General features: G+C 45.2%; 1 protein-coding gene across 1 annotated transcript; it reads right to left on the bottom strand.

Moving 5' to 3' along the window:
- Positions 1 to 4,335: 4,335 nt before the first annotated feature.
- On the bottom strand, positions 4,336 to 21,229 carry Delta (neurogenic locus protein delta). The gene is made up of 7 exons (XM_076188210.1): positions 21,033 to 21,229; positions 20,595 to 20,885; positions 19,725 to 19,788; positions 11,126 to 11,383; positions 10,851 to 10,911; positions 7,169 to 8,737; positions 4,336 to 6,606 (listed from the first exon to the last, which is right to left on the bottom strand). Exons 1-7 carry the CDS (start codon positions 21,099 to 21,101, stop codon positions 6,387 to 6,389), a joined length of 2,532 nt encoding a protein of 843 aa, XP_076044325.1. The 5' UTR covers positions 21,102 to 21,229; the 3' UTR covers positions 4,336 to 6,386.
- Between the last annotated feature and the right edge of the window lie 3,725 nt (positions 21,230 to 24,954).

Below are 24,954 nucleotides of genomic sequence, written 5' to 3'. Positions count from 1 at the left end.
TCCCATTCAGCTGAAAAAGCATAAAACCTTGATTTAGAACCACTTCAAAAGAACAAGACATCAATGAAAAATAAAAAACAAAATAAATTGAATAATTTTTTTTTTTTTTTTTTTTACACAGACTTCCTCAGTTGCCCTTAATTGCCCCCGTTAAAATTCCTATAGCCCCACGTTGAGAAGCATTGTAGACCTACAAATTAACATTTATTGATTCACTGTTTACCTTTATGTCATGACTGCTTTGGTAAGTTAATATTTTTTTTGTAAACATCATCCAAAACAATGATTTAATGCAACGTTTACCAACCTGGGGTGCTGAAATCAATTATAGGGGGTGCTGGGAAGTGATGCACACAAAAATCACATCAATATATGTATCATTGATTACCTAGTTGTGCATATTTGACTTTTTCCATGCTATTTTATTTCTCAAGGGTGTTCTTATTTCTTCTACAAACAGTATTGTCAATTTGTTTCAGTTCTAAGGAACCAAGAAAATAAATCGTCAAGCAGTACACATCACTTTCTTTTATCCTTCTGATAACAAGATAGGGGTGTTGGACTGCTTAGACATGACAACACGGGGTGCTATGGATGGAAAAGGTTGGGAAACGCTGATTTAATGTACTCGTGTCACAAACGATGGAAAGTAGTTGCAGAAACGGGTGTGCATATCCCGTAGAGTTGCAATATTTTGGACGTTCTTGTGAAGGGGTGACTACATTTTTTAGAGCTCTTGCGAGGCTAACGGAACGGGTTGGGAAAGACCTTAGATCCTCTGTGGACTCCCGTGGATCTTTGAGTTGACTTGACTTTTTGGTTAGATCAGCTGGTACTTGCGTCCTATTCCTGATCATGTGAAAGGAGAAATATATTTCTTATTATATGATCTTACGGTAAAAAGATATAATAACTAGTGGAAATGTGTCTCAACATTAGTTCTATGATTAGGTTCTACACGTGTGTGCGTGTGTGTGTGCCTGTACCTACCTGTTCGCGTGTGTGAGTTTGCGTATGTGCGTGTGTTCATGTGCATGCGTCTGCGTGCGCGTATGTCTGCATGTGCGTGTGTGCGTATGTGTGTGTATACACACCTGTGTGCGCGTGTCCGCGCACGTGTGTGTGTGTGTGTGTGTGTGTGTGTGTGTATGTATGTATGTATGTATGTGTGTGTGTGTATCTGTGTGCACACCTGTGTGTGCTTGCGTGTTTGTGCGCGTGTGTCCGTGTGTTTGTGTGTGTGAGTGTGTGTGTGTGTGTGTGTGTGTGTGTGTGTGCTCATGCGCGCGCGTGAGTGCGTTTGTGTATGTGCAGTTGCGCATGTGCTTGTTTGGACGCTTGCTTGTTTGCGCATGTGCTTGTGCGTTTGTACATGTACGTGTACACGTATGTGTTCATGAGCCTGTGCTTGTGCGTGTTTGCACATGTGCGTATGCACGTGTGCGTTTGTGCGTTCATGCACCTGTACTTGTGCATCTGTTGGCGTACGTGGGTTGCGCGTGCGTGGGCATTGAATCTCTGGGTAGATTTTTGGGCTTTCTGCCTCTGGCGTCAACACTTGAGTCCTCTCGAAGTGACATCCGTAGGAGGCCTCGTGGGCCAGATGGTGGCCCAATCGGAGCCATTGGCCAAAATGACCCGAAAGTCTCCCAGGTACGTGAACGAAATCGTCAGGTCGGCCGATTTGGCCCAGAGGGAGAGATTCGTGTAAAAAGGTCTGTGAGGTACGTGAGAGGAGCCTGGACACAAGGATGCTTTTCCACGCCTACTACCCGCACCTTCTAAGTGTTCTCCAAGTACCATCAGCAAGAGGTTTTGTGGACCTCGACCAGTAGGTGAAATAGTGGCCCAGAGTCAGTGGTCTAAATGAGCCGAAGATCTGAGCCTCAACTGTGGCAAGATTGGACAAAAAAAAAAAAAAAAAAAAAAAAGAGCCGAAAATCTGAGCCTCAACTGTGGCTAGATTGAAAAAAAAAACGCGAGTTTTCGGGTCATTTTGGTCACTGGCTCCGATTGGCCCATTGTGTTACCCACAGGTGGAGGACCACGAGGGCTCCTAGAGATATCAACTGGAAGTCACTCAGGCCAAAGGTTACGGGCGGTAGAGGCGGAAAGAGGAAAATGCAACCAGTCTTAACTTTGGTTGGGCCTCACGCACACGCCCATGGGCTGAATTTATAAAAGAACCTAACCCTCAAAATGGCGGAAATTTTACCTAAATCCCTATGCAAGGTTATACACAACAGTAAGTACGATTACAAGTTATTTGGAAATTCGTTAACAAAAATGGATAGCGGAAAGGATCTCTGCGTAATTATCAGTAACGATTTCAAATCATCTAAACAGTGTATTTCAGCCTTTGAGAAAGCAAATAAGATTCTAGGACTGATTGCGCGATATTTTGACTACAAAAGTCCAGCTCTCAACAAGCTATATAAATCGTTAGTTCGTCCACATTTGGAATATGCTGTTTCCGTATGGTCACCGAATCTCATTAAAGACATTGACAGATTGAAAAAAGTACAACGGCGAGCCACAAAACTGATTCCAAATATAAAAAATGAATCGTACGAAAATCGACTAAAACATATGAATCTGTTTTCCCTGGAAAAAAAAGACATTGACAGACTGGAAAAAGTACAACGGCGAGCCACAAAACTGATTCCAAATATAAACAATAAATCATACGAAAATCGACTAAAACATATGAATCTGTTTTCCCTAAAAAAGCGTAGACTCAGAGGTGACTTGATACAGGTCTTTAATGGTCTCAAACTGTTAGGAAAGAGATTTAATTTGGAAGTGGGTAGAAACAACTTCACCGACCGTGTAGTTAATGAATGGAATAAAATTCCTGCAGAGGCAGTGCAATGTAGTTCAGTTCGAAGCTTTAAGATTCGTTTCGATCAGGGGTTCCCAAACTTTTCAGCTCATCGACCCCCTAGTAAAGTTTAAGATTTTCTATAGACCCTCGAATTATGTCAGTTTATTATTATTATTGGTGTTATTGTTATTAACGCTAGTGATATTATTATTATATATTCTTTATTATATTACTATAATATTCAAGCCAGTAATATTACACAAGCTCATCTTGATGCTCATACACGATGTGGTTGTGTGTATGTGAGATTCTCCCTACATGCACAGAATGGGGAGGATTTTCGACTCAGAGTGAACTGACATGGTTTTTCTTTAAGTTTAGATATTGGTTGGTTGATTATTCTCACTCTTTCAGCACGAGAAGAAAACAGGATCATTTCATGCTATCCATTTAATTTTAAAGACTGCCTTTCGACCCCATAGTAATTTACTGACCCCTTTCGACCCCCTAGCAATCTACTGACCCCTTTTCGACCCCCTAGCAATCTACTGACCCCTTGGCTATTTGTCGACCCCTTGGATGGTCTCATCGACCGATATCGACACTTTGTGAACCCCTTGTTTAGATAAACATCTAAGCATGATGCTGTAATGACTGCCATTTATTTTATTTGTTTATTGCCTGCTTATTTGCTTGATTTTCATTTGATATTAACTGTCAGTTTATTATCTACTATTTACCTGTTTATTATTTAACTATACCTATGCATTTTTTTATTATTATAATTTATGTTTTTTCGCATCCGACCTAGTTATGGACCAAAAGGTCTCCTGTCGGCATGCTCCGCCTTTGTAATCCTTTGTTATGTCTAGATTCTAGACGTGCGTGTGTGTGTGTGCCTGTACCTACCTGCACGCGTGTGTGAGTTTGCGTATGTGCGTGTGTTCATGTGGGGTTGGAATCTTTTATAAACTCTGACCCAGACTCCTCATATGCACCTCACAGTGCTGTGTGTACCGCTGTCTCTCACTAGGGCAAGTTTGGGCCAAATCGGCCGACCAGATCCGGGTCAAAAATTTACCCCCTTTGGGATTTACGGGTCATTTAGGTCACTGGCTCCGATTGGCTGGGAGCTACTCTCCATTTTCTTTCTCAAAATTCATCAAAGGAACAAGAAAAAAGTTGTCTTGTTGAAAAAATAATACCTTGGTTTTATTTCTATATACAATTGACATATTTACACGTCTTGATATATTCTCACAAGTACATAGGTACCTTCTGTAAAAAGAAGCATACATTTCCCTCACGTGATGCAAGTGCTTTGGTCTTTTCAATTATTGGAAAGAGGGTAAGAAAAAAAATACACAGGGCTCGTCTGGCCCAGGTGAGAGAGAGAGAGAAAAAAAAGAAGGATCCCTTGGTTGGCAACACTTGTCATCCATTAGGGGAGAAATGCCACAACGACACTCGCAAAGCCAGACAACCCCGAAGTGATTGGTGGGATGGATGAAGAACCTTGGGAGGGAGGGAGGGAGGATGGGATGACTTGTTGACATGAGGATGTGGGAACCTTTTGGAATTAGGATAACTTCGGCTCCCGTCCGTCTCTCACACCAGTTGAGGCTTCAGGTCTGGAGTAAAATCATTCTTAGGAAGGCGGTGATTGTCATGGGAGAGAGTCTTCTGGAACTGGCTGAAGGGATCCAGGAGCTTCTGGGTGTCCTCGGTGGGTGAGAGGCAAACATACGTAGTGTCACTCTTGAGGGTCTACGGGGGACTGGGTGAACAGTTACAAAGAGGGTCTCAATGGATGACTGATGATAGGTTCTGTCTGCAACAGCGTACCGGAGTGTGTGGCTGTGAATAGGAGGGAGGGGGAAGGGGGGGGATTCTCCTTCCTATAAGGGAGGGGGGGAGGGTTTGATTTAGGTCTTAAACATAGATACAAAGACCGAGGCTGCCAAGAAACCAAGCGGATCATTGTGATCGAATTGTACACAAAAAATTGTCAATGTCAGAGAGAAACTGTACCTCTGTAATACGTCCCCTTCCCTCCCCTCTAGCTACAAATTAAGTAGTTTAACATTAGAGTAAAAAAACTGTCAATTACATGTCCGAAATGGCGTGAAAAATATCACGATTTTTTTCTTAATCAAGAGAATACCCGAGGGAATTTTTTTTTTCCTTTACATAGTTATTAAATGATACTTTTTTAAATATTAATAAAAAGGTGAAACCTCTGAGATCCTGATATCGAATTCCTGATTTTTCTTCTTTTTTTTTTTTACATCTGTATTGTGCGTATGTGCGTGCACGCCCTTGTGCAGCTTTACTCAAAGCACTACACAACGCCAAACATACCAGTAATGTATAAAAATGGGGTGACATGACATGCATACAAATAGGAAGGTACAGGGAAGGGGGTTGGGGGTTGTGTATGGTGAATTATTGACATAATAAATATATATATACACTTGTGTACATGTATATATATTTATCAAAGCATTTCTCATCACCAAATCTTTCACAACAAAGGACTTGAAGTAAATCTGAACATCATGATGATTAAGTACAACGCAACCCAGAGTAGTTGCCCTAATCTTTCACCACTTTCTCTTCACACTTAAACATCATCATCATCCACTTTGCCATCATCGCCACCGTCATCTGGCAGTATAGTTTGCGCATGACGTCATCCACTTAACGGTGACGTCACTAAGTAGCTTGGCACTAGATTGGAACAGTGACGTGGTAGACGCGTAGCGCTAAGTCCTCTGCTCGGAGTGGGTAGAAGAGCTGGTGCAGGAGGTCGCTTCCTGGTCCTCCTCCTCTTCGGGTTGTACTTCGTGTTGGGGTCTTCTCTATCGATCTCAGCTCGACTGCAAGGGCCCTGGGACTTAGCAACAATGAAGTCATCTTTGGCTCTGTGTTCTCAAGGTTCCCGTTGCAAATCAGCTGATTGGCGGGTCCCCCCCCACCCTTCATCCTCCCCAGCCCGCACCAGCTGCCAGAGGGTGCAGATGGGAGGTCAGGTGGGTGGGTGGGTGATCATGAAGACTTTCGTATCACTCGCTTATGTTTTTCTGTTTAATTCCAACCACTAAATAGTCAAATAAACACGAGCACTGTCGCCACTCACGCCAACTTTGTCACTTATAATCAAATTCTTCAACAATAAATAAATAACATCCAGGCACGATCTAAATTAAAAAAAACATCTTTGGGTAGGAGTAGGACTAAACGAATAGGACTAAAGAAGTGGCTTGCTCACTTCACAACATTTCAAAGAAAAGAAGTTTCAGTAGTCACAGTGGTAGTAACAGTAGTGCAATAGTAGTAGTAGTAGTAGTAGTTGCGAAAGCAGCATAGAACTGCTTTACCCGCTTGCAGGCACCAACTTCAAGAAAGTTATGGAGAGCGAAGAAAAAAAAAAAAAAAATCGAGTCACATGTTGCAATGCAACTTGCGCGAGAGACAGTGAATAGATTCTTTTGGCGTCCACGAATTAACTTAATGACAATAATTAAAAATAACTAGTCCTGTATTTTTTTTAAGTCGACCGCTAGACCTCCGTCGCGATGTAGCTGTCATCGTCATAGTGCTCCTCGATAACGTAGACACTCGAGGGTGTGGTGCACGTCGAAGGGCTGCACGTTGAGGATAACGTGTGCGTCGAATTGTGCACATCGTTGTTGTTATTCGAGGAGGAGGTGGAGGAGGAGGAGGAGGACACAACACCTCCTCCGAGGCCGACACTGCCCGGCCGCTTGCTGTATACTTCACTGTGGAGGAAGAGACAGAGGAGGTAAGTTGGAGCGTTCGCGTACAAAGCATCAACTGTATATGAATTTTGTGGGACAATTTCATTGTCAATATACTCAAAATTTATCATAAACAGTAAAAGTACATCCGGGACCTGAAGTTAAATTATCAGTCTGTTCAGAAGGGGTTAACTGTGTGTGTGTGTGTGTGTGTGTGTGTGTGTGTGTGTGTGTGTGTGTGTGTGTGTGTGTGTGTGTGTGTGTGTGTGTGTGTGTGTGTGTGTGTGTGTGTGTGTGTGTGTGTGTGTGTGTGTGTGTGTGTGTGTGTGTGTGTGTGTGTGTGTGTGTGTGTGTGTGTGTGTGTGTGTGTGTGTGTGTGTGTGCGTGTGTGTGTGTGTGTGTGTGTGTGTGTGTGTGTGTGTGTGTGTGTGTGTGTGTGTGTGTGTGTGTGTGTGTGTGTGTGTGTGTGTGTGTGTGTGTGTGTGTGTGTGTGTGTGTGTGTGTGTGTGTGACCCTAAAATATTGGTGGCTTGTGCACGGTTCCTTCAGGTCTCGAGCGTCCAAAAGGTCTAATTACACTTACCTATTACTTTGCGACCTGGGCATATTATGATGGTCGACTGGTTTGCAGACTGCAGTCATACCAGAGTTCACAGAAACAAAGTCATGGGGAGAAGGTCCCCTGGGATGTGGGGTCGTTGCGCCACACAGGCTCTCGAGGTCCTTTTCGAGCTTCTCCGCCAAGGAGAGACGCGAGACGTCCGTGTTGAGTGTCTTGGTGCTCCGGGTAGCCACGATGCTGTAGGTCTTCTCGCAGGACTTGTAGTCAGGTTCCGGGTGGTAGGCAGTATGGAGATGCTGGTGATGTTGCTGTTGTTGGTGTAACTGCTGACCGGATTTCGTGTTGAGAGGCTTGCACGGGTAATCCAACGAATTGAAGATCATGTTCCCCTCAATCGTCTTGCAGTTGTTGACAGAGTTGACGGCGTTGTGCACCATGTTCTGTTCGTTCTGCCGACGGGCTTCCTCGTCTTCGCGGGCCCTATCCTGCCGACGCCGGCGTTTCATACACACGATGACGATGGCAGAGATGACGGCCAGGAGGGGCACGGCGACCGAGAACGTGACGATAAGGACGACCTGAGCGGCGGACATGGGTCCTGCAGATTCTGTGTGGCCTCCGGAGACGAGCTGCGGGTTGACGTCACACCGGAGACCCATAATACCTGGAGGACAGGTACACTGGTACCCGGCGAACCGCCGATCCGTGATCGTGCAAGTGCCACCGTTGTGGCACGGGTTGGACGCGCAGGGGTTAAGGTCCACCTTCCGGTTACAGTACTCGCCCTCGAAGCCCGAAGTACACTCGCACTTGAAGCTGTTCACGAGGTCGATGCAACGACCGCCGTTGGCACAAGGCCGCGTGGCACAGTCGTCCACGTTGTCTTGGCACAACTCGCCGACGAAACCGGCGCGGCACTGGCACGTGAAGGAGTTGGTTCCATCGATACATGTGCCACCGTTGAAGCATGGTTGGTGGGCACAATGATCTACTTTGGTCTCACACCTGTGACCCATGAACCCGACTGGGCAGACACACTTGAAGCCATCGTGTTGGTCTACACAGGAGGCACCGTTCAGACACGGGGACGAGGCACACTCGTTCTTGGCACGCTCGCAATTGGGGCCTTCGAAACCCGAGGGACATCGGCACTCGTAGCCGTCACTGAGGTCCAGGCACGTGGCACCGTTCAGACAAGGCCGGTCGCTGCAGGTCTTCCCGGTAATCTCGCAGTACTGACCCCGGTACCCCATGGGGCACTGGCACACGAAGGTGCTGTTCCCGCTCTCCAGACACGTTCCGCCGTTCTTGCACGGCTCGTTGGCGCAGTTGTCGTTCACGATCTCGCAGTTCGTTCCCGAGAAGCCTGCCGGACACTGACAGGAGTACGACCCCGGTTCGGTGTTGAAGCAGGTAGCGCCGTTCATGCACGGGCGGTGGTTGGTGCAGTAGTTCAGGTCCTGGTTGCAGAAGAGACCTCCCCATCCTTCGTCGCAGTTGCATTTGAACGGTTTGTCGCAGGTTCCGTGGAAGCACCCGGGGTACACCTTACACTCGTCACACCTCGCTCCCTGCCAACCTCGCTTGCACCTGAAGAGAGCAAAGGAAAAAAACACCTCAGTCACAAAGAACACCTGTACCTACTCCATTATATACATAAACAAGCCATAACAAAGGATTGTTACAATAATAAATAAAACTTCCTGTTAACCCCGCCCCACTCCATCCTCACCACAATAACTCTTCTCCATTAGATCGGAGCTAGTATATATATACATATAACTTTAAATTTATCTATGCCTTATCACAAATCATACCTATACTCTTCTTCAATTTCCAAAGGATCCACAAACCCAATATGGCTACTTCGTCACAGGAAAATATTAAATAATCAACCTCCTTCCTTCCTACCCAACCCATCCTACCAGTTCCCCCTCCCTAAGCATACCCCCTCCCCTCCCCCTCACAACGCTGTTCAGTACTTAGGACCCCCGTGGAGAACTTAATGGTGGAAGAAGAGAATCTGCGTCACAAGAAGACTTAGACTGAGAACGATAGTGGATGACTGACAGCAATCCATAAGTGAGCCTGATGGCGTCATCGGGTCCCTATTGCTTACCTTCGCCCTCCAGTACATTGCCCTGGGAACCGTTCCCCCCAGTTCAATAAATTCATTTGATGTCTGCCATATGAGGAGAGAGAGGGGGAGGGGGGGGGAAGATGCACAAAGTGAAAGTCAAAATAGTCCACTTAAGCTTTACAGGACCTACCAACCCAACCCAACCTACAGCCAGCCTAGACCAAGCCAGTCCCAGCCCCCATCCGCCACCAGCGGAAGTGACATACAACCCGGGACTCGCCTTACACAGCCCCCAACCCTTCCCCTTACCCATACTACCGCCCAACCTTGTTTCAAAACCCTTCGGCCACACCCTTTGTTTCTGCACTACCGCGAGCGATGACATACGAAACAGCCTGTCCTTACACTTTGCTTTCCAATAATCATGGTACGAACCAAGAGATAAAGCCCATAGGCTGAACGAAACGCTCGGGGGCGAAGAGGACCGGGGTGTCCAATGCTTATGGGGCATCGCTATGGTCATATCAATAAAATGTTCGGAACAGGAGAAGAGAGGGGGGAGGAGGGGACGGACAAGGGGAGAAGACCAAAGCTGTCATAAAGAGGGGAAGGAAAGGAAAGGTGAAAATGTAAAGCTCCAGACTGAAGAGAAAGGACCCACTTGCAAAGAATTGAAAGAATTACATGGGAAAACGCAACTGTGGAATCAGCTGACAGCAGACAAAGGCGGGCCGGTTGACGTCGACAATAGACCAAAAGAAAGAGAAGAAAAGTTTGACATGTAGAAGAAGAACAAGACAAAGAGAGAGAGAGAGAGAGAGAGAGAGAGAGAGAGAGAGAGAGAGAGCTAAATAACACCGGATAAATAAACCCGTATTAAGCGACGAAAGGCAAAATCCCAAAACAGTACAATGAGAATACCAAGATCCACCAAAGAGTACTAAGAGCAAAATGTCAAGACCTACCGAAGAAGATGTGTGTATGACAACGATAAATCCCAAGACAGAAGACCCCCTTATACCCCCAGAAAGAAACCATTAATGATAATAAATAATTCGGAGCGGTCATGGCGTTGCCTCGACTATAACGAGTCACAGGAGTTGAATGGCTACCTCTATCCCTACCTCGACCTTCTTTCCGCAGAGCCCATCTTCAGAAGCCCCTAAAGAAGCCTCCCTCACTCGCTCCCCAGGGGGGGTTGGGATGGCCCTAAACGCCTTGCGCCCACTTTACACCAAAAACATCCCCGGCCCCAGACACCCACGCCCTGTTAACATCCAGAACATGCCCATGGCTGAAACCCATGCCCGGACTACAAGAACAACATGCCCTCGCCTGGGAACTCGCGCCCGGTTGACAACTTTGTACACGACTACGCTGGAAATCCTACGCCCTAACATGACAGCCCACCCTTCGTCATGATAAGACAATTACATCGACAAGAAGGGTCCTACACCCGATACCTCCTTCAGCAGCCCAATACTCTAAGATTCCAGAGACCCTGGAAGGTATACCTTCCAGGCTAACCCCTAAAAGAATGTTGTTCTTGGGGGCGACGCGTTCGCCTGCCAGCCTACTCCCTCTTGTCTCGCCAAAGGTGAGAAGAACTTCTGCAGTACTTACTTGCACTCGTAGGGCTTCTCGCAGTGGCCATTCTCAGGATGGCATCCAGTCGCGCATACAGCTGTTGGGAAGACGAAGAAAGAACAAAGACCGTTACATTTTGTCGCCAAGGGATGAGGAAGAGGACAAAACTTACTCAAACGTTAATAGAAACCGAACCTTTAACCATGATATCACAAGGGCAAATCGGGGGAAGGGAGAGGGAGTTAATGACAACCCTCCCCCCCTTCTCCCCGCTTACGGGTGACAAAGAACAGGGACAAATGTACACTTACCAGTAACACAGTAATTGTCGGGACCCTGCCAACCGGGCAGGCAGACGACATAACCGGTGGCGTTGCAGACGTAGTGGCCGAAGTTATCGTCTCGCGGTCTGCACCACTTGCGACATCCTTCGCCGTAGTAGTTCTCCTTGCAGACGACCCGGAACGAGTACGAGAGGAACGAGTGGTTCGTGTGGTGGTCGTCGCTCGTCCAGGCCTCATCAAGGTCCAGCCATCGTTGGGTCATCAGTCGAGTAATGAGCACGGGACCTGAAAAGATCAGAGAGAAACGTCATTAATCACAAGAACGTAAGATTGAAGAAGACTGCAAAACACAAGAACATAAGAATGAGGGAGACTGCAAGAGACCATAAGGCCGATACTAGGCAGTTCCTTAGACATTCACATTTTTTTATAGTTAATTACCAACCACTACAGAATATACCCTCCCTTCCCCTCCAATAAAAGTCATCTGACGGGTCACGTGATGTACATGATAACAAGAGATCAATGGTTACGTTTGTCAATTTAATTCAAACTACTCGTTAGTTACCGCCACGATATTATGGGTAACGATAGCGCCTGGAACGTGTTACACACACACACACACACACACACACACACACACACACACACACACACACACACACACACACACACACGTCCTTTCACAATTTCTCACAAATGCACAGTTCCTCTCACAAAACCTCAGATGTATAACAAAACCACTTCAGGAGCTCATTACGCCAGGAGGAGCTAAACTACGGCCGAAGGCATCACCGGTAGCTATTTGAGTCGAACTCTGATCTGCGTCCTTCGAATCGAGGCCGAAACAAACCCGCCACAGCGCCACATAACCTCTAGCCCCCCTGCATAACCATTACGAGTTTTGAGAGGGCGGGGGAGGAATTGCCGATTACCTCCTGCAGATGGCAGCATGCGCGCGCAGTTTACAAGCAGAGAACCCACATACCATCGCGTCGCTCCATCACGGCCTACCTGCTGAAGCACCGAACACTTCACGTAATTATGTAATACACACAGACACGCCCGTTGTCAACTTTGGGAGTTTATAACCAATTCTCGTTTCTCCACACAACCCCACAAAGACCAAAAACACCTTCGGCCGATCCTCCTCAACGCCGACACACGTACGAACGCACACACGACTCGCAGCGTCTCCCATGTGCACGGGCCCGCGTACACATACACACGTATACATATACATACACGCGCACATATCGAAGCATGATGCCTCAGCTTCCCACGGCCTCCTCCTCCTCCTCCCTCGCGCATCCACCCTCCCGTCTGTCGTGGCAAAACACAAGCGACATGACGCAACTGAAAAAGTAGTTTCCTTGACAGCGAGAGAGCACAGGACAGCAAGACCAACTGACAAAGTCGCTCAGGAGTCAGAACCTGAGAGGCTGCACCTTTGCGAGCTACCAGCAGGAAATTAAAAGCTGCTGCAGAAGCACTAAGAGCGGGTCAGGTCGGCTAGGCCAAGAGGTCATCTGTGCTTGCGGTGTAGTCTACCTGTAACCTCTCTCACAATCTTTGGAGTTGCTGCTGCTGCCTGACTGCTTGCAAGAATGCCCGGATCCTCTGACTACGTCATCGTTGTGGCCTGTGCATGTCACGAAGATTCCAGAGAGATGTCGCCAGGAGAGAGAGAGAGTACACCCACAATTACATTACTAGTTACTCCCACTACAACTACTAGTCCAACTAGGTATCACCTAATATATCCACGGAAACTACCACCCCACCCCATCCCCTCTCCATCACTTGGGAGTCCGAGTGGCCCATTTGTTTCAACTTCTGTTACCTGTCTGCCCAGCGGTCGCCCCTCATTCACACCTTGTCTGCCAGCCTGCCTACACCCGCCTGCCCCCTGTCTACTCCAACCAGCCCCCGGAAACACATGGCCCTACCAAACCGTCCACCTCCCAGGTCTTTTACTGAATCCCCGAGTCATGTTTATGTAGACCGTTAGCGAGTAATTGGCATTTACTTAAATAACCATAAGGTGTTTCAGCAAATAAACTGTATCAATAAGATGGGGTAACTGAATGCAAAAGAGAAGATTAGACTTTTGGTGGCAACTGTGTGAGAGTGTAATCACCCGGTACATATGAACACCCATGAAATCACGAAGTTGCCCAGCCAATGAGGAGACTCCTGTTTTACAAATCCTATTCTGACGTAATGGAGTCTCTTGGGTCGTAGGGGAGATTAACTTGTAGGCTTCGATCTACTACGGTACCTAAACGCACCCAACCATTCTCTTCACCATGACCAAACCTCACAACCCCACAACCGAACCTCTCGCCTTCTCCCATCACCCCAAAGTTGGAAAAGGGGTTGGGGGTTAAGTTAGTGGGTTTGAAAGAGTGGGGGGTGGGGGGAGACTTCAACCCACCAACTTAAAACCCCCGTTCACGGCAAATTGATGCCTCGAGTCTCCTTCTTAACACAGGAAATGACTTCAACCAGACTTTCTCACCCAGTAAGCGAGCGAGCGAGCGAACGAACGTGAACCATTGCTAATGCCAAAAGTCCTCGTAGCCAGTTTACCTTAACGAAACTGGTCCGAACAGTACACGAAGACATAACATACTCCAGACAAGCAGTACAAGAATCCTTCTGTTATAACAATGAATTGCCAGGAAAAAAAAGAAGCGCAAGGAAAAGACGGGTCGGCAACACCGGGAGAGGGAAAGAGGTGACCGGCGTATGGCATCACTCAGGGAACGGACGGATGGTGAGGAACTTATAGCGACTCCACCTCCTCCTCCTCCTCCTGGTCCACGTCCAACGCTCCTGGTTCCTCCTCCAGACCCCACTACAACTGCTACCCTTGCCTCGCTCCGAGCTGCTGCTCCTCCTCCTCTTCCTCTGACAGCAGCTGTTTTCTCAATACGGAGAGCAGTTCCCCCACATCTGCTCCTTCATACAACAGCTCAATAACGTCTTCACTCAACGAGCAGTACCTCCGTTTGGTCCTCATTCGCTTCTGAGCTGCTCATAGCCCGAAGGCAGCTTAATGCATGTCTTAATATTATAAGCTGCCATACACGGAAGGTAGAAGGAGGAGGAGGAGGAGGGGGGGGTCGGGGAGGAAGAGGAAGAACGAGGAGGTGGAGGTGGGGGAAGGTGTGCATGGGAAACTGAAGGCTTGCCCGTGCCTGAGGGCGAAGGCGAGGAAGAACGGCGCCCGAGGAGGAAGGAAGGGGAAGGGGGGAGGTCGAGGAGGAGAGGTGAAGATTAAGGAAAGGAAAGGGAGAAGGAAAGGAGAGTCAAGGGAGTGGAATGGGAGAGGAAAGGGAAGGAAGGGGGAAGGAGCAGGGTGAAGGCTAGGGAAAAGGGGATAGAGATGGAAATTGTGTGTAAAGACGGGAACGGGAGAGGTAAAAAAAAAAAAAAAAAAAAAGTGAAAGGAATGGGAAAGGGGAGGGAAAGGATAGTCCACTGTCAGGAATGGATGAACTAAGAATAGTCAAGTCATAAAAAAGGGGATGGGTGTGGGGGCTTCGTCTACAAGTGCACAGGTCTCGTCTCCACAAACACGACAGCCCCAAAAGTGGGCTGGCCCATCGGCGTCACCAATCCGCCGGCGCCGCCCAACGCCCACCTCGCCCATGACGCCAGCAGCCAAGCGAGCAAAGCCCCTTTAAAGGGTTCTAACTAACCACCCCACCCTTAACTAAGTACGCGCGAAAGGGCTACCACTAGGCACTAAACACTAGGCTATACACACTAAACGCCGTGACGAAACGGCCTAAGTGGTGCAGCGCGGCTTCATGGGGAAGGGACGCGATGGGAGGTGGAGGAGGAGAAGAGGGACATTTGGAAACCACTTCTCTTGCGGTCTTGGGGAGGCAAACGGTGGTCGGGGAAGGGTGGGATGGGATCCGGTGGGTGGAAAGAGTCCCCCCCATCCCCCCCATGCGCCTAATGTAGAGGACGGAAGCAATCAAAGAGACCAAGATAACTCAGGAAATTGTAATGGGGGGAATAATGTTTTTCTTTTCGGGGGTAAAGTGGTCCGCTGGGAAGTTTCATTGGGGGGAAGGGTACGGGGAAGGTGAAATATGTCAAGAGGAAACCCAGTGTAACAATGTTGCCAAAAATATAAACATAATAAAAAAGCCATTTCAACTTTTTGCTATACCGAGACACTAACGACACGGTATCAGTGAAACCTGTCATGTGTGTGTGCGCGCGCGCGCGCGCGAGGCGGTGGCAATTTTTACAGCCTTATCAAACCAGCCGATTGTATAAACGACAAAATACTATAAGCGACATGACAAACAAATGACGCCCGGGGAGACAGGCGTCTCTGTCACGTAGGACACAGTGTCTGCAGCATAACGACATCTTCCTCTTTCCCAAGAAAGTTCCCACCAAATCAGCTCGCTTCATCCATCCATCCACTCCACACCAATTGTGCAGAACCCGGACTGTAAGTACACCTAAAATACCTATACCTGTTGTATAACACGTCCCAAACTTCCATTCCAAGATTTAACCAAGTCCTATTGCAAATAGAGCAGAATGCTCCTTTCAGACAGGAGCCCCTGGCTAAGCTGGGTTACCTCTCCATTACCCCATGTCCGTCTCCGACCCCCCCCATCTTTCCTCCCCCTCCTACCCCCCCACCCAACCCCTCTACTCTTTCTTCACACCGCAACTGCCAACACCCACCCGACTCCCCTCGGCTGTCCTGACAACTCCTGGACAACACACTCAAGTAACACCAGGGTCCTGGAGGTCCAACTTCAAGGTGTCTTGCGTATCACGATAAGTACCAACTCCACCGAACTTTAAGGAACAGATACGAAGTACAGTTCGTTAGGTAATCTTCAGTTTCCCTCTAACGATGCATTTTCGGTGACGTCACTCATCGAATCACGTCAAAGAAACGTCATCAAACATTCTTGGCTTCCAGTCACCTTACCTGGAAGGCGAATTCTAACCACCCCCTTTCCAGGACATTGACTATTATTATATATCCTTATTAATGTCCAACGATTTTATTCATATCGGGCGGAACTGCTTCAACCAAGCCTGAGGAGCTTCGGCCATGACCTAAGGTCACATCTCAGCTGAATAAAATCCTCATCCTCGTGCTGAAGAGGTTGGCACTCCACGGAGCACCACACGAGGAACAGGGATGATCTCGATCATATCGAGAGGAACTAAGCCACAGTTAAGCCCAATGATATGCTACCGTCGGTGTTCCTTATCAGTGTGAGAAAACGCAGAGAAGGAATATATCTTCGCCTCAACCTCCCTCTCCCTTCTTTCTCTCCTTCACTATTTTCTCTCTTTCTCTTTCTTTCCATAGCCTCCTCTATTCTCTCTCTTACCCTATCCTCCCCCCTTCTCTCTCCCCCCTTTCTCCCGTCTCACCCTTCTGCCTCTCCCCCTTTCTCTCTCCCACCTCACCCTTCTGGGTCTCGAGCGCTACCGACATGGCCACCACAGACAACACTGAGCTACTCCTGCACCTTTCGTACCTACATACAACTAACACGATCAACCACCAAGCCCAGCGAGGATTATCCCATACCTTAAAGAACTGAGAAAGGCTCACATGTCCTCGATGCACATTTTAAATGGGAAGACATGGCAAGGGCGCGCACACAATGATACACAGCTCCACACACACACACACACACATTTCCAGGCTTCAAGTTTTAGCCCTATGCAGGGGTAGCTCGCTTATCCATTATGGGTTGTTTTTTAGCCCTAACCCAACTTGAATGGCCGGGGATGTAGAGCCTCGGTATATACGTCACGCTTGCTAAGTGCAACATGATCCCTTTCTTAACTTCACCTGGGGATTTGTATACCATTTCAAGAGCATGAAGCTCAAGGGTGTACGTTGTGAGAATATACATATTCACGGAAACGAGAGCTGGAACAGTATACATTCAACAATGGGATAAAATTACTTAGAGAAAAAAAATGTAAAGCATATGGAAAAGAGTTTAGACCATAGAAAGGGTTTTGCAGTAATGGGAAGGATATTTGGAGAGAGAGAGAGAGAGAGAGAGAGAGAGAGAGAGAGAGAGAGAGAGAGAGAGAGAGAGAGAGAGAGAGAGAGAGAGAGAGAAAGTCTCCAAAGCCGAAGTCAACATAACACGATAAACAAGAATGGAATGGTAGCAAGACCCGGCAAAGAAATTATGATAAAGTAACACAACTATTGTAGCTCCTGGTTTGAAGTATCCAGTCATTTAAGATCCAACACTCCAAAAAAGAGGAACTACCAGGATACGACTGGAAAGAAAAACCGTAGGAAGGTTCTGGAAGGAAAAGGGGTTTGGGGTGCAGGCGAGGAGAGGACATATGGGGAGAAGTTGGCAGAGGAATAGAAAACGGGCAAAGCAATGCAGAAAGGGACGGTAGGAGAGGGAAAGTGGGGGGGGAGGAGGAGGAGGGAGACTAAGCGGTTCTTGAACCACATATTAGCAGATGTGTTACTGATGGAAATGGCAAAATGTGTATGGAGGGAAGAGTAAATATAAGTAACGAAGATTAAGAATACACTTGTTGAAAAAAAATATATGGATGCGTGTAATACTTTAAGTGTTTCTTTAATTATCATTTCCAATTACTTTTGGAATTTCAAGTAAACGAAGAATAGGTGTCTATGGACTACTTATAGTGGGAACGAGTGTTTAGTTGGGTTGTTTATGACTGAGGAAAACCAAACTTGATTCAAGGACATTTGTAGTTCGTCTGGCTACATTTTAATAAACTTTACTGAATCTGCCGTTAGGTCATTTTATTAAGATAAATACCGTCCATAGTGACAGAGCTGAACTATGAGAGATCGGGATGTTTTATAGTATGCATCACGTTACTGTACGGTAAGTATGGTCTTAAGAGAAAGTCGATTTTCACGAAAAAAAAAATAAAAACGAAAAACATTATTTACCAAATTCGTGTGGGCATAACTATGATGAGAATTTCGAAAGCAAGAGAAAAATACGAAACGAGGGGCAAAGGAAAGAAAATATGCTTCGGTCGAGATGGTACTGGCACGTTGGAAGAAAGAGAACAAACATCGTGTTGGACACCATCCAGAGGGAAAGAAGGCAGAAGCGAAGCAGACACATTAAGTCGTGATGTTCAAGTATACTAAACGAGAATACACACTAACATGTACAAATGCCATCATGTATGGTGTTCATACATTCATACCTGTGTGTGTGTGTGTGTGTGTGTGTGTGTGTGTGTGTGTGTGCACGCAAATAATTGTAATTTCCCTGTCCAAGCCATTGAACATAAAAAAATAATGCCATATCAATTGGCCGAGTTGGAAGTAGATATTAAATTAGATTCATTGTTTCCCATACATAAGAGACAATGTACCAATATTAACTAAAGTATTTGCCATCGAAATCCCAGTGTGTGTGTGTGTGTGTGTGTGTGTGTGTTTGTACTCGTATACACAAACATACAGCCTACATGAATACTAGCATCTTATAAAGCTTACATGTATTATCCATGGCAGTCATATTGGGAACTAGAAAGCCTACATATAGAGAACTTACATTGAAAATGGACATTTCGAGATTGTGTTTGTGCGAGAGAGTGAAAGAGTGAGAGATTCTCTTTTAACAGTTTCAGTTGTTTTCCTTGCTAATCTATGAACCCTCATAGGAAACAAAAATGTTATAAAACATCCACCTAAAGTACAATTTTAACTGTCTCCTGAAATGCCCATCTAAGCTCAACCCGAGCAACAAACTATATGTGAATTTTGTTACTCTGTGTGTGTGTGTGTGTGTGTGTGTGTGTGTGTGTGTGTGTGTGTGTGTTTGTGTTTGAAAGTGCGTGTGATATGTTGTGTGACGTTTCTAAAGAATCCGTACCAGAAACGTGTGAGAAGAGATGTATACAAGTTTGCTATGAACATGTATGGTTTATATACTGAAGCATGTGTAATTACAAGCATACAGGTAGAATCAAACCAAATTTACAGCTATGTACAGTGCGACTTGTAGTGAAGAAGATACATAGAATGTTGTAGTACATACATCTGGTACTCCTGTGTAAGCCCACTACATTCATGTGTATGTATAAACACGTACATCAGCACACATACACAACTTTGTACAACCACATGTCTACATAGTGTAAACATACGAATCTTCCATCCATCTCTAAATTCACATTCATCCCCATGTGCACATACATAGCAAGACCGTAACTGCTCGATCTCAAGTCACACACACACACACACACAATCCCCTCAAAACAATGATAACAGGTTTCCCACACCGATAAGGTCCGTGGCATGGTATCTCCTTTAACGATGCCACTCTTATCTACACATTTCACTCGATTTATAAGCCTGAACTCAACGTTTCAAAGTTTGTCCACAACGTTTGAAAATATGAAGTACGTTTGTTCTCCTACGTGGTCTGAACGCATCACGGCCCCAACACATATCAAGCATAAGTTCTCGTAACTGTTTTATATATACATATATACCGAAATCCTATGAACGAATCTATGTATCTAGATTAGTGAACACATCTTGTCCCGTTCCCATTAGTTAACTACGAAGAAGTTAAACTAGATTAAGACTTACCGGCATATGATTCTGTTCCGTTGTTTTCTTCATGCCAAGCTTCGATGATGAGCGAGAAAGTACCCTACAGGATCAAAGAAAAAACTTTTTTTGAAAAAAAACGCAGGATAATCCACACAAACACTTTTTTTTTTAACTTCACATTATTCACATTTTATTTCATTTTATTTATATTTCACTTTTTCTCTCTTTTCTTATTACTGTTTCATTAACACTGTCACATTGATGGTTGTGATTGCTATCATTAAATCACTTTTATGTATGGCGTGTAAGGTCATCACTATGCACTTGGAAATTTATTTTCTCACTAACTACAAAATCAATTTTGTAGTTTACTTCTTGGTCAATTTTCAATTTTCTCTTGTCACTAACACATCTAAGTTAACAATCACTGAGTAACAAATTATCTTCAATTCAAATGCACATACAATTGCGATATTTGTTGCAACTAAATCTTGTGCATTAACACGATAACCCTTTTTCCACTGCAAGACATGTTATCTGTGGTCTTGACGTTCATCAGTCTTTCGTTGTCTCAAAACATCCCTCCCACCCCTTTCTTGGTAAATTGAACGAAAACTACTAGATCCATTCGCTGGCCGTAGTTGAATAACCCGTAGACTGTTCAAAACACTTCACAAACCGCCCACACTTTCTTTGAACACACGCGTTATAAACAACTTTTCAAAACACCACTTTGTTCCATTCATATTTTCCAAACTTCTTATAAAAAACGATGACCAACGTATATCTCGTGAGAAAACTCTTAATACATCATACCATACAAACTTCGTGATTTAACGATACCAACCCACTATCAAGTGTAGTTGCTCATGATCAAGTATCGAGAAAATTTCACTACCACCTTACCTGCCAGGAAGGCATATCAAACATAATTGGATTCGTGAATCCTTCCACGGTTTCGAAATCCACTCGGTTATGTCCAAGCACGGGTGTCGTGGCCTCTCCAAAAGCACAAGGAGATGAGAGATCTATCTCAGCCTGATAGACATTCAGGCATACCCGAAATTTGGTAGCACAGTTCCCACTGCATTTTCCGTTTTTGTTCTTGTAACCGCTACAGCAATGTCCTTGGCTGTCTTTCCCGTAAGTATTCACAAACTGTTTCAACCGAAGTTCGAATCTCGCGTTCGCTGTTGTCTGTTGACAAAAGGAAAGAAAATGGTTAAGCTCTGGGGGTATCTTGAGAGAGACACGTTAACAACCAATTATAACTCAAGCTTATGAACAATCATACAGATATTTCTTAACAATTCCGAAAGGGTATTGGATAACAAGTCAACTTACCTCAGAAATACATAGTAGAAGGACCACAGTGGCCGCAACAATGGCCACATTCTGTTTAAGCCACCGCATGGTGGTCTGTGTGCTTGGAACGAGAAGTATGTAAACTGGAGACGCCTCGCTGCACAACCGTACCGTTTGAATGGTCGTGACAAACTAACCCCTCTCACAACTGGCGCCGTACATACACCGATCCGTGTTTCCCTGAAAGACAAACACATCGTTATAACAACTTTATACATTATAATATACATTCTATATATATTTAATATCTTCTAAAAGTAATTGGTAAATGAATCCTTGTTTTATTTTGTAGATATAATCGTTACTTTTTACGCAAAAAAGAAATATCCGTACTCTAGCTGGCGGCTCCTGGCAACTCGACTCGTATAGTTCGCAGTTTCGCCGCCAGATAGCAGGCCAGTACGGTGAAGTACATTTTAGGTAAATAAACTATATAATTATTTTTCACTGCATAGGCTGAATCTTCCTACAAAATTTTCAATTTCAGATTCTGACTGCAAACACGATTCTGCAGCAGCTCAGTTATTAAATCCTCTAAAGTTTTTAATTTTGAAACGTAATTTAACGATATGAATATATTCCCAGATAGTATCATACTAATTACTTTAGGCTACTTTTCTAATTTAAGTGAGTATAGACATTCTCAAGATGCAAAAATATTGCAAGGATCGTACCGATCATCGCTTCCTGGTTCAGTGTTTTGTTTCGTATGTCACCTCTGTCAAATATTAAAAATTTAAAGCGAGTAGTTTATGCATAAAACAGATGCATCCAGGCGACATGTGTTCTCCGCCTCTTGCCAAGCTGTAGTGGTCGCGTAGTAGCTGTGGATAGTTGCCTATTCTGAATTCTTTTCAGCAGGATCTTGGACCCATTACTATCCATACTTGGTGTTTGTAAATGGAAAACACAGTTGATACATTTTGCTAAATTTTCTTGATCAAAAGTGAATTATATACCCAATCTACTTAGTCCAATATTATATGTATTATTGCACTAATGGGTTACTTTCGCTACAGCCCCGTACTAATGTCGTTTGGTAAATTTTCACTAAGGTGATCAAAGAGAAATAACTTTGAACATAGTCATTTTACACATTCTACGACAGCGTCAGTCTAACCTTATCAACCTGAACTCGTTATATTTGTAGTTACTAAACGGCGTAGGGTTAATAAATTCAACATGTTAACATAACTTAGCAACTCTGCCAAGGGGGCTTGGGGGTTGTAACAGCTGCGAAGAGCCACCTGCTCCCCCCCCAGCCCCTAAGACCCCCGTGCCTCGCGCGTGAGGGGTATGTGCATTAGGGCCCTATGCCACAGTGAGCTTAGGTAGGGCACAGCTACAACTTGTGACTGATATTCTGTCTGCAAAATTCGATGCGCTTGCATCGGATCGTCAAGATACAGTACCTTGATGATTCCTTATATATTATTTCATATTCCGAATACAAGAGAAAATTTAACTGGATGTTGACTGTAATAACGATGGTACATAGTCATTGTTACCTAATAATATTGTTTTCTTAAGAACCAATGCTACCTGTTTCGAATGCATTAAGGAAACGTGTTTATATACATCTTAAGCGTTTAAGGAAGCCGAGGGTGCACTTTAGTCCGTGTAACTGTCAGACGCGTCTTCATTGCTTCCTTGACCCACCTCAACTGAGAGGTCGTTTGACGTTTTACCATACAACAAAAATCAAATCGATATTTCCAAGACTTTTTTTATGTGTTGGGGATGGAGGAGGGGACGTTATGCCCTCTCTCACTTCCGCTACCCCGAAAATCATACTTTCAATAGTCTCATGCGTCTATTTAAAGAACAGTAACTTATAAATATTAAGAATAAAATGTAAACATCATGTACCAACAAAGACAAATGTTAACTTCGAAGAATGCATATCAATCTCAGGTATATAGTGAGCTACTTTATGGAATACTGTCAATACCTTGCAGCCCCTCCCTCCTTGAGAGCAAAGAGGATACTAAGGAAGCGAGTTTAGGACCCAGTGATCCAAACAGTGCGCCACGGTCGTCTAACTGCTCGTGTACGAGAGTAAGAGCGTCTTACGCCCTTATTCCACTGAGATGCCTTGGGCGAGACAACGCGTGCTGTAAGTCTCAAGAACGAGTCGTGTTTCCCGCCATGGCGCGCGCGCGTGCACACATACACACACGCGCGCGCACACACACACAAGCACATACGCTCGCGCGCACGCACACACACTCACGCACGCTGCTCCCACAGCGGTCCGAGATCGAATCCCGCACGGGACTGATATAATTTCAGTATCGATGCGCTGCGAGTCGTTACTCCAACTCTCGTGGGCGGGGAGTTGGGTGTGTGTGTGCGTGTAAGATCACAGCATTACCCATAGATCGGTCATATATGAGCCTTGAGCTCTCTTACGGGAGGGTGAAAGCTGTCGATCACGAGTCCAACACGGGATCCAAAACCATGGTGAATCACACACGCTCAGATTTTGAAAAGCACTACCATTCTGCAAGCCGTTGTTGATTTTGAAAAACGGGCATAGTGTGTGTGTGTGTGTGTGTGTGTGTGTGTGTGTGTGTGTGTGTGTGTGTGTGTGTGTGTGTGTGTGTGTGTGTGAGTGCGTGCGTGCGTGCGTACGTGCGTACGTGCGTATGTAAGGCATTGTTCATGAAACGGTCTACGTATGTACTTCATGATCACGGTAAATCACACACAAACGCACACACACACGCACACACACGCACACACACACACACACACACACACACACACACACACACACACACACACACACACACACACACACACACACACACACACACAATGCGTTACGAATTCCTGCACATTTTTTTTTTTTTCATCCTTCATGGCACCTGCTTGCCTAATAAGGCTTGTATGGTCAAGCGAGGTTTTCTGTTTAGCAAATGTCACTTTATGTGTTGGAACCAAAACAATCACAAAAGTAATTTCCTTGAAACAATAAAAAACAAAGTCTCATATACTCATGTTGTACGACACACAAACACACGAGTGTGTGTATGTGATTCACCATGGTCTTTGGATCACGTGTTGGACTCGTGATCGACAGCTATTTCCCTCCCGGAAGAGAGCTCAGAGCTCATATATGACCGATCTATGGGTAATGCTGTGACCTTACACGCACTTGGCACCCCCAACTCCCCGCCCACGAAAGTTGGAGTAACAACCCGTAGCGCAGCGATACTGAAATTATGTCATCCCTGGGCGGGATTCGAACCCGGACCTCCGTAGTGGCAGCCGGGAACTCTACCAACTGCACCATCGAGAGAGAGAGAGAGAGAGAGAGAGAGAGAGAGAGAGAGAGAGAGTGTGTGTGTGTGTGTGTGTGTGTGTGTGTGTGTGTGTGTGTGTGTGTGTGTGTGTGTGTGTGTGTGTGTGTGTGTGCGCGCGCGCCACTAAACTGCGGCCCAAATCTCAAGTAAATGACAGGAACCCTCGAACCTTATGGTGACCTCGTATGACCTGTTCGTTCACCAGATGGCAGGTGACCCAGCTTCCCATGTCGAGACGCGATTACGTCACTGACCTGGCGGTGAGTTGAATAAACAATGTAAAGAATGACCCAACTTTCAAAGGAGCTCACCATGTTTTTTTTATTTTATTTTATTTTTTTTAATCTGCTTCCCACAGAACATAATCTTGAATTCGCATTTTCAAAGTACAATAAGTATATTATGTTTTTATTATCATTGTCATCACCATTATTATCATTATTGTTATTACTATATAATGATTATCATTATTACTGTAATAATAATGATAATATATTATTATTACTATTATTATTATTACTATTATTATTATTATTATTATTATTATTATTTTTATGAATTATTATTATTATTATTATTATTATTATTATTAT

This window comes from Oratosquilla oratoria, chromosome 7 (genome assembly GCF_046742065.1).
Source record: "Oratosquilla oratoria isolate Oo_2021 chromosome 7, ASM4674206v1, whole genome shotgun sequence".
Lineage (NCBI taxonomy): Eukaryota > Metazoa > Arthropoda > Malacostraca > Stomatopoda > Squillidae > Oratosquilla > Oratosquilla oratoria.
This window is presented reverse-complemented; position numbering and strand designations above follow the sequence as displayed.

What these genes read in the sequence shown, in the direction of transcription:
- Delta (XM_076188210.1), bottom strand. Translation starts at nt 21,101, where the DNA reads ATGCGGTGGCTTAAACAGAATGTGGCCATTGTTGCGGCCACTGTGGTC. An exon ending in CGGAACAGAATCATATGCCG is followed by an intron (nt 11,384 to 19,724) that starts GTAAGTCTTAAT and finishes TGATCTTTTCAG; the next exon opens with GTCCCGTGCTCATTACTCGA. An exon ending in GAGAAGCCCTACGAGTGCAA is followed by an intron (nt 8,738 to 10,850) that starts GTAAGTACTGCA and finishes TGCTCTCTTCAG; the next exon opens with GTGCAAGCGAGGTTGGCAGG.